The sequence below is a fragment of the Rhagoletis zephyria genome, unplaced genomic scaffold, assembly GCF_001687245.7.
Source record: "Rhagoletis zephyria isolate East Lansing unplaced genomic scaffold, Rhagoletis_zephyria_1.1 Rzeph_scaffold_04011, whole genome shotgun sequence".
In the NCBI taxonomy this organism is placed as follows: domain Eukaryota; kingdom Metazoa; phylum Arthropoda; class Insecta; order Diptera; family Tephritidae; genus Rhagoletis; species Rhagoletis zephyria.
Genome location: NW_016161094.1, coordinates 1 through 9,009, shown reverse-complemented (window position 1 = coordinate 9,009; position 9,009 = coordinate 1). Strand labels below are relative to the sequence as shown.

Here is a 9,009-nt window from a genome sequence, read left to right as displayed (position 1 = left end):
ATTTTAACTGCATGACCAACGTACCTAGAATCATGGTGACAAGAACTGGGGCTGGATTCTGTAACTGTGAGAAAATGTTGTGTACATCGAGTGCAAAATTTAAAGCAAATATTAACTTTTCCACTAATTTTTCCCCATAAAATGTAAACAAACAATGCGTGCGCAACGATTAGCCGTACCCAAAGAACGTGAATCCATAAGAAGAGACAACACGTTATAATTGTAACGAGTGGAAACATCAGGAGCGTGCTTTCTCTTTTGCCCAAATACGTTTTTTGATTGGATGAAAAGAGAAGGCACGCTCCTGATGTTCACACTCGCTACAATTATAACGTGTTGTCTCCTCTTAGGTCGGTGTTATGCAGAAATTTTGTTTGGCAAACTGCGTGCAATTGTTGTTGCAGCAAACTCGGAGAGAGCGAGTTTGGCGACTCTCACAGCAAACTAATTTTGTTTGGTCAAACTGCAGCAAATTCGGTGTTGTCATATACAAAAATTTTAAATTTTGCGCGTTATGTACATCTGAAATTCTCATTTCGTGTTGGCAATAGCCATGAAAACCATAATGAACGTGCAACCCTGTGCCAAACTCGACATAACCACCTCCGAGCAAACTAAGCAGCCGCCATTTAATTTGGCAAACAAAAGTTTGTCTGCATAACACCGACCTTATAGATTTACGTCCTTTGGCCGTACTTATCCGTTTCTGCATCTTCTACGATTTGCCGATAACAAAGAACGTATATCTATAAGAGGAGACAACACGTTATAATTGTAGCGAGTGTGAACATCAGGAGCGTGCCTTCTCTTTTCATCCAATCACAAAACGTATTTGGGCAAAAGAGAAAGCACGCTCCTGATGTTTCCACTCGTTACAATTATAACGTGTTGTCTCTTCTTATAGATTCACGTTCTTTGCTGCTTAGTTTGCTCGGAGGTGGTTATGTCGAGTTTGGCACAGGGTTGCACGTTCGTTATGGTTTTCATGGCTATTGCCAACACGAAATGAGAAATTCAGATGTATTATATAACGTGCAAAATTAATATATTTTTTATGATATCGTATAGGCAATTAACTGTACCCTAATCTTTGAAGCTCCTACAGCATAAATTCAGTTATCTGGCATTCGGTATCACGGCAATGTTTGTGTATAGCAACAATTGTCTAACATTTTTGTATATGACAATACCGAGTGTGCTGCAGTTTGACCAAACAAAATTAGTTTGCTATGTCGCGCTAGTCGCGCTCTCCGCGTTTACTGCAACAATTGCACGCAGTTTGCCAAACAAAATTTCTGCATAACACCGACCTTAAATGTTCTATGTGGCAACTCATGGTGGCAACTCAACTATTTTTTTGTTGATTTGATGTCACTTTTGGGGGATTTTCTTTCTTTTCAAGCAAGCTACATTTTACAATAGGAGCGTGTGTTTATTATTAAATGTATATTTATTATTATAATTACGAAGAAATCAGTTGTGCTGATATAATTATTTAGAAAAAACGCTCAAGTAATCAAATACCCATTTAGGAATAACATGCCTGCTTGACATTGCTTGGTGTTGGTTATTGATAAAAGGTATTTCCCCCAAATAAGAAAAAGTGACCATTGAACCACAAGTACTTGTATATTCCAGAGTTTTTTAGGTTTTCATTCGCTGTTCGAACCTCAATTAGATCACAAATTTAATAATTATGAAAAAGGTCATATTGACAAAAAGCAATACCAAACAATCTCCGTGTACGCTGAAGGTAGCCAGCCCTGATAACACTAAATCTAAATTAGCATATGCCGAGTTATTTCGTGCTGTATTACAAATACCCGAAAAAGATGTACAACACCGTATTTTGGATGCAGTCAATGGATGGTCCTCCACCGAACAGATAGTACACGCCTTGTGCCCAAACTGTAAACAGACGTTTGGTAATTCAATTAATAACCGCAAGGAAGTAGCCATACAAACAGATTTAAATGGATCAAATCCAGCTATCAATTTAATAACGCTTGAATCTACGCAAAGTGAAATGAATTCAAATGCAAATAGTGATGATAGTCGTGATCGCAGCTCGCCAGCGTTGCAAAAATCTATAATCTCATCAACAATGACCCCGAATACAGCATCAGCACAAGTGAATTCAAATCAACAACATAAAACATCAGAATATCAGTCACAACAACTGAATATGCCAAATGGCCCTGCGGGTACGCTTACTGTGCCATTGAAAAGAAAGCGGAAGCGAAAAGTGTGTCTGCCACAAGTGGTAAAACGATCCCACGCACAAATGGCACAGGCCCAACTGCAACCTAAGCTAAAATCGAGAAAAATGGAAAAGGTATATTTGAGTTAATGAAATGAATACATATTTGTTAGCGTAACTTTTAAATGTATTACAGCTAAATAATCCAGACATAGACAGTATCGAGTCTGATGATTTAGATGTATTAAGTATATTTAATCGACGGGACTCGATCGGAACCATTGCATCAGATTTTTTATTGGAATTGCTGGATATGCCAATTGAGCATACATCGAGGGAAGATCATATTATGCGTCTAATGGCAGAGGAATATCTTAATGCAGATAAGCGAACAGATGGATTGCTGTAAGAATAAATTTTTTAGTAAATTCGTTCTAAGTAAAACTTAACATTTGTCTTTAAAGCGCTATACACCGCACCATTGTTGCAAATGACTTGTATGCATTGCGTAGACAAATCTTCGTTTGGAAAAAACTTAGACAAGAAGAGGACTTAAATGGCCTGCTGACCGATGAGGATGAGGTAAATTTGAATGCGTGCATATGTACATATCGTCGTTTAAACGTACAAAATCGCGTATCGTCATTCTGCAAAACCGCGTAACTGACATTTGCTGACAAAAATTGGATTCGTCCTGAAATATACTAGTCACAAATGAGACTGCTTTATAAAAAAGATAACCATTTCAAAATATGAGTGATTTTACTCTCATTTTACGCGCTTTTGCATTTTGTTGATACGCGGTTTTGTACTTCAAACGATGGTATGTATATATAAATAATCAAAATTAAAACATTTACCAACAGAGCTGCTTGAAATTGGCAATTTCCCAGGATTGTTTCCCAAAGATAATCGATGTTCTACTTAAGGAAGACTTAAATGTCAACGAAATCGATAATTTCTCCAATACCTGTGTTCATCTTGCAATACTTAATGAAATTGAATTGAACTCTTTGCGCTTACTTATGCAAAAAATAGACCTAAAACTATTATTGCATCTAAATGATGATGGTTATACACCACTTCATCTGGCTGTGCGAACCAATAGTTACTTGAGTGCAGAAATAATTTTAAATACACTAGACGAACGTCTTAGAACGAAACCTTTATTCGTTCGAGATATACGAACGGCATCTACTGAAGCTGATTTTAATAAATATTATGAAGAGATATGTAGAAATCTAGCGCAAAAATATGGTAATTTAACAAAAAATATACAGCCAAAATTAAAGAAGGCATTTTTGGAGACAGGTGATCGAAAAAGTGGAAATACAGCTCTATTTTTCGCAATTGAAAATAAGTTAGGTAAGTGAAAAAATTTTAGGTACACTTGCACAATTTATCTAATGTAATAAATTTTTTTTAAAGAGCATTTCATATTCTTTCTGCTGGCGCATCTTATTGATCCGCGTGTTTCAAATTTTTGTGGACAGGATGCAAAGTCTTATTATTCCGAATTCGGCAAGACACTTCAATTGAGTTTAAAAGTCGATAGTGCAATGGAAAATGTATTGACCTTACTTTGCTAATATGCACTAAAAAATATTAATACATATAAGATTAATCGGAAAATATTTATATGTTTAGGATATAAAAAACTATGATTATTGTCTTACATACTTACACATGCACATACAATATAAAAGAATAAATCTAGATTTATTTATATTGAATCTTTCCGAAATTTTTTTACCCCCATTCAATGTCCAGATAAGCTTTATTCATTAGATTGAAGTTAATGGGTTGTAATGACTCTGGCAGACGTTTGATCCTGCGTCTGCTCTTTTTATTATTAGCCCGGACATTGGGCCTTTGCCAAGGAAATTGTACTATATTTTCCGATCCCTTTGTGGATTTACTAGAGAATTTTCGTTTTCTAGTTTTTTCTGCACGCTCAGCTAAAAGAAAAAAAATAAATTACAAATTTCCTTCACTGCGTTATGCTACGATAGAAACCTATTTTCTGTAAGTGCTGTAGCTGATCTTCGTTGAAATGGGATGAATTGCACATTAGATCGAATTTGCAATACATGCCATTTAAAAAGCGAAAGCAAGGCTGCTTGTTCCGCTCCTCCTCAAGCACTTTCCTTGACTCTATGAGAAAGCAGAAGATAAATTTAATATTTCCAGGGAATCACTCCTTTTGATCGCACTTTTGTATATACCTTCGAATCGCCGCATATAGCGGACTTTGGCCATTTTATGAGATAAACCAGAATTGTGTGTTTTACGCACATTAACATCATTTTTGAGAAAACAGCAACAGTAATCGCAATAGTAACTTTTACCACCCATTTAGTTGCATGTAATTGACGATTTTTCTCGTGTAAAATTTTTTAAACGAATTTGGCAAGGCGAATTGATACAAATAAATAAATTCTATAATTGTACAAATTCGCCTTGAAATTTGTTTTCCTATATGCCATAAACAGCTGATCAAGGCGAATTTATACAAGGTGGCAAGGCGAGTTTATACAATGACCAAAAAGACAAGACAACGTGTGTACACATAAGATAAAGAATAATTTAACACAACGGCATGATTTTTAGAAGAATGTGCATAATAAAAATGATTTTTCATGCGTTCAACAATTTCGCGGTTTTCTCCGTTCTCTTCGTTGTTTACTTCTTACAACAAAGATGGCGTCGAGATTTCGGCAGCTAGAAAATAACTTTTTTCGTTCTTTCCTTCCCGCGTGATCTTCTGTCTTTCGTTCATGAGTTTATACAAGGTGGTGTTGATGGCGAATTAAATTTTCGTCGCGGTACTACTTAATGTCAAAATGATGTGTTTGTGTAAACAAGACGAATTCATTTTACAACAAACACATCATTTTGACTTTAAGACGTACCTCGGCGAAAATCTTAATTCGCCATCAACACCACCTTGTATAAATTCGCCTTGCAAGGTGGTGTACAAGACGAATTTAGAATTTCGCCGCGGTACTTCCTAATGTCAAAATGGTGTATTTGTTGTAAACAAAGCGAATTCATACTACAACAAACACATCATTTTGACGTTAAGAAGTACCGCGGCGAAAATCTAAATTCGCCATCAACACCACCTTGTATAAATTCGCATTGGTATGGATCTTAACTCTAAACGTCTGGCAGCCCAGATGTTTGTTTTTCCCGTCATCTTATTGAAAAAAAAAACGCAAATTGATTAACAGTCCAAGAATATCATTCAATGCGTGTAATTTAAAAGAAATTTTGTATCTAGTGTTTAAATGACGAGCAAAAGTCCTGAAAACAGTGGACAATCCTTGCCTTCTGGTGCAACAAATGCAAATGCAAACGTTGCAATGGACGAGCATTCAGATGGTATTGCTGTGTTACCTCCTGTAAATTTCGAAAGTGATCGCTTCCCTTACTGCATTGTTTGGACACCCATACCAGTGCTTACCTGGTTCTTTCCAATGATTGGTCATATGGGAATCTGCACATCTATTGGCGTTATACGTGATTTTGCTGGACCTTACTATGTTTCGGAAGATAGCATGGGTTTTGGAAGACCAACTAGATATCTACGCCTGCATCCGAAAAACGTTGTTGGCGGCAGTGTTGAATGGGATGAAGCAGTAGCTAAAGCTTCTGTACTTTACGGAACACGTATGCATAATCTCTTTTGCGATAATTGTCACTCGCATGTTGCTACAGCACTAATAGCAATGCGTTATAAGAGACGCACAAGTTGGAATATGGTTATCTTGGCATTTTGGATGTTCTTTTGTGGCAGATATGTAGGATTCTTTGGATTTGTAAAAACATGGCTGCCTTTTGTTATTGTGGTGTCATTGTGTGTGTTCCTGGGTATTTATCTATAAGTGGGCTACTTGACGACCCTTTATAATTATGTAACTATGATAGATAATTTAAGTAAAAATAATTTTGAATGAATCTTTAATTGTGTAGCTAATAATTAATGCAATAAAATAGTAGAAAATTAATTTAAAAAATTGTTCATTTATTTGGTCATAGGTATTCCGCGCCGTTTGATTTTTGTAGCTTTTAATCTATAAATTTGATAAGAGGAAAACACTTCAACCAGGTGTTAATTTGATGCTTATCTACAAGCACGCTGATGTGGTAATACCAAGACACTTGTAGACTTGCAACACCATGATTGTTTTATTGAACTCCAAAAACATTAAAATACCATTAACTGCGATATATGGCCACCGGTTCATTCGCATGTCGCGCTAACCCCTTTTAATTTTGGCAAATATACAGTATCGGTCATATCTATAGCACGCCATTTCAAAGTGATATTGTGTGGCACTTATGTTTATTTATTTATTTTTAAGAATTTTCAATTAAAATACAGTTCTTTCTCTAACAAACCCCATATAATCCCAAGTTTAACAATTTGTAGAAAACTTCAAAAAAGTGCAACAAATTTTCACCTAAGTTTCAAACTTTTTTCTCGGAAGTGTTAGAATTTTTTCGAGTACAGTTTTTAGCCGCTGCAATTTTAGTGTGATAATGTGTAAATTTCAAGTGGCTACGAATTACCGTTAATTTTTTAGTTTTTTTTTGTCGCATTGGCTTTCATATAACGAATAAACGCAATTTATTTGTATATGGATGAAAACCGCAACACCTTTGGAGAAAAAAATTCTATAACTTTCAGTCACTTGAAACTTGCACATTATCAGACCAAAATTGATTGGGCTATAAAACCGTGTATTCAGAAAAATTCAAACCCTTCTGAAAAGAAAGTTTGAAGTTTAGGTGAAAATTTGTTGCCCTTTTTTGAGGTTTTCTACAAATTGTTAAACTTGGGTTTATATGGGGTTTGTTAGAGAAAGAACTGTATTTTAATTGAAAATTCTCAAAAATAAATAACTAAACATAAGTTGCACAACAATATCACTTTGAAATGGCGTGCTATAGATATGGCCGATACTGTATGTATGCATACAACTTTTTATCTACTGAATTCAATTTATTTCATATTCGTATAAAAGAAAAAATAAATACAACAAAACTGGTATGAGTAATTTATTCGCCTAAAGCTTTATTCACTTCGGGTGCAAGTTCAAGTAATTTTTTCCACTGATGTATGTGCAGCGATATGCCCTTTTTACCCGGCAGAATTTCGCCATTTTTCTCATAAAATTCTCTTATGTCCACCATTTTGCGACCCTTGAACTCGTTTATGCGCACCTGGCGTAATTTCTCAATAGTCCATGGACCCTTGGGATTATCTGTAGCAGTACCGCCGCTACTACTACTGGATTCATTGGCGCCTTTCTCCTTGCCGGCTTTTGATTTCTTCGCTGGCGGTGCGTTTCTCTGCAATAAATAAGTTGGTGAATAAGTGAAAATTTATAAAAACTTTTTAATTGCTTACATCCTCCGGACCGGAATCACTGTCACTATCAGAAGAACTTGAAGTTTTCTTGTTTTTGGGCATTCTAACAAACTTTTATTAGATTACGCGATCCCAGATAAATTTATAAACTCGATCAAGCTGACTGGCGGGAGAAATTTGGCACTAGGGATACAACGAAGCATCGATTTTTTTGAAACATCGATAATATCGGGTAAAAATTCGATGTTTGCCATCGATATATGCAATTTTCGGAACAAGCAAATATAAAATAAATTTTTAGCAATAAAAAAAATTCGGCTTTATACAATTGCAGACAAATTTTTGGTAAGTGGTTATAGTACGGTATATATACATGAGTTTTTGAAAGGGGGCGTGGCACATCCACAGGCGTGAAATTTTGTATCAGCAACAATTTCGCAACCATAAAGCGAAGTGCACAGAGCCAAAAATCACAACAATAGTTATGTTTGTTTACAAATTATAGTAATAATTTGCAAGTTTCATCAACAGCTGATAAATTGGTTGTTTATTCGCAGTGAATTCCTAATGAAACAATGGCCCATAGTCATAGTCGCAAGTTAAAACTCATTCTTGTTAAAATACAGTTTTAAGTTTAGAATAGGCCTTTAAGTTGTGTTAAACATAGACATCTTAGAAGCATGATTCAATAACTACAGGTTGTAGCAATCGTACCTAACCAACATTTAATGTTGGTATGAACTCCTTGTGTCATCAACATCTTCTTTATGTATTCGTATTCGTATGTATATGTATACCCTGCATACCAGGATTTCATAGAAATCTGAAAGGTTTCACAACTTTTTTAGAGAATTTTCTCTAAGAAATCGTACAAAAATTTCTTTACTAGTTGTTGTTGTTGTTGTAGCGGCTACAACAACCCCGCCCAGGACGGTTGGTATCTCAGTCGTTGTCGTCAAGTTCCACTAACGGCAACCCTAGGAAGCGTGCAGCTTCTGTGGGGTTGGTCCACAGGGACAAGGCCGTTAGGGTTGTCGGGTTTTCCGGGCATGCGAAGAAATGTTTCGAGTCATGTGGGGTCTCTCCGCATGCCGGATACTCATTCGGCACATCCTCATTCAATCTACTCAGGTAGGAGTTTAACCTGCTGCAGTAGCCGGAGCGAAGTTGTGCTAGTGTTGTGCGAGTCTCCCGAGGCAGATGAAGCTCCGTCTCGTCTGTGTCCGGGGGTTGTATGCCTAGAACGGCATTCACAGGTCTGAAGTCTACATAACTCGAGACTGACTCCCTGTGAATGCCGTTCAGGGCCTTTCGGTAAGCTGTCGGGCCCAGAGGTTGCTTGATGAACCTCTTGACTTCGTCCGTCAGTTCATATAGATGGCCCCTGACGTGCCTAGGCGAGGGCTCCTCTACAAGCAGCTGTCTGCTTGGG

At 36.6% G+C, this 9,009-nt stretch overlaps 4 protein-coding genes across 6 annotated transcripts; 2 read left to right on the top strand and 2 right to left on the bottom strand.

The window, feature by feature from the left end:
- The first annotated feature begins 1,356 nt into the window (after nt 1-1,356).
- Charon (charon) lies at nt 1,357-3,808 on the top strand. 2 transcript variants are annotated; one of them, XM_017625366.1, is made up of 6 exons: nt 1,357-1,580; nt 1,649-2,335; nt 2,397-2,605; nt 2,665-2,782; nt 3,067-3,565; nt 3,629-3,808. In XM_017625366.1, exons 2-6 carry the CDS (start codon nt 1,697-1,699, stop codon nt 3,787-3,789), a joined length of 1,626 nt encoding a protein of 541 aa, XP_017480855.1. In that variant the 5' UTR covers nt 1,357-1,580; nt 1,649-1,696; the 3' UTR covers nt 3,790-3,808. The 2 variants fall into 2 exon arrangements, with proteins under 2 accessions (XP_017480855.1, XP_017480854.1); XM_017625365.1 differs by having other exon boundaries at nt 1,639-2,335.
- On the bottom strand, nt 3,736-5,258 carry LOC108370106 (uncharacterized). Of its 2 annotated transcripts, XM_017625368.1 has the most exons (4): nt 5,216-5,258; nt 4,426-4,585; nt 4,217-4,354; nt 3,736-4,158 (listed from the first exon to the last, which is right to left on the bottom strand). In XM_017625368.1, exons 2-4 carry the CDS (start codon nt 4,553-4,555, stop codon nt 3,950-3,952), a joined length of 477 nt encoding a protein of 158 aa, XP_017480857.1. In that variant the 5' UTR covers nt 4,556-4,585; nt 5,216-5,258; the 3' UTR covers nt 3,736-3,949. The 2 variants fall into 2 exon arrangements, with proteins under 2 accessions (XP_017480857.1, XP_017480856.1); XM_017625367.1 differs by lacking the exon at nt 5,216-5,258 and having other exon boundaries at nt 4,426-4,632.
- A 109-nt stretch (nt 5,259-5,367) lies between these two features.
- Nucleotides 5,368-6,219, top strand: LOC108370104 (transmembrane protein 222). Its single transcript, XM_017625364.1, has one exon. It carries the CDS (start codon nt 5,491-5,493, stop codon nt 6,085-6,087), a length of 597 nt encoding a protein of 198 aa, XP_017480853.1. The 5' UTR covers nt 5,368-5,490; the 3' UTR covers nt 6,088-6,219.
- Nucleotides 6,220-7,190: 971 nt separating this feature from the next.
- On the bottom strand, nt 7,191-7,765 carry Ssb-c31a (single stranded-binding protein c31A). The gene is made up of 2 exons (XM_017625362.1): nt 7,617-7,765; nt 7,191-7,558 (listed from the first exon to the last, which is right to left on the bottom strand). The coding sequence occupies exons 1-2, from the start codon at nt 7,677-7,679 to the stop codon at nt 7,265-7,267; spliced, it is 357 nt and encodes a 118-aa protein (XP_017480851.1). The 5' UTR covers nt 7,680-7,765; the 3' UTR covers nt 7,191-7,264.
- Nucleotides 7,766-9,009: the final 1,244 nt, after the last annotated feature.

Coding starts and splice junctions, on each gene's coding strand:
- Charon (XM_017625366.1), top strand. CDS start 1,697: ATGAAAAAGGTCATATTGACAAAAAGCAATACCAAACAATCTCCGTGT. Junction 2,336..2,396: donor AATCGAGAAAAATGGAAAAG/GTATATTTGAGT, acceptor AATGTATTACAG/CTAAATAATCCAGACATAGA. Junction 3,566..3,628: donor CGCAATTGAAAATAAGTTAG/GTAAGTGAAAAA, acceptor TTTTTTTTAAAG/AGCATTTCATATTCTTTCTG.
- LOC108370106 (XM_017625368.1), bottom strand. CDS start 4,555: ATGGGTGGTAAAAGTTACTATTGCGATTACTGTTGCTGTTTTCTCAAA. Junction 4,355..4,425: donor CTATATGCGGCGATTCGAAG/GTATATACAAAA, acceptor GCTTTCTCATAG/AGTCAAGGAAAGTGCTTGAG. Junction 4,159..4,216: donor ACAGCACTTACAGAAAATAG/GTTTCTATCGTA, acceptor TTTTTCTTTTAG/CTGAGCGTGCAGAAAAAACT.
- LOC108370104 (XM_017625364.1), top strand. CDS start 5,491: ATGACGAGCAAAAGTCCTGAAAACAGTGGACAATCCTTGCCTTCTGGT.
- Ssb-c31a (XM_017625362.1), bottom strand. CDS start 7,679: ATGCCCAAAAACAAGAAAACTTCAAGTTCTTCTGATAGTGACAGTGAT. Junction 7,559..7,616: donor GTGATTCCGGTCCGGAGGAT/GTAAGCAATTAA, acceptor TATTTATTGCAG/AGAAACGCACCGCCAGCGAA.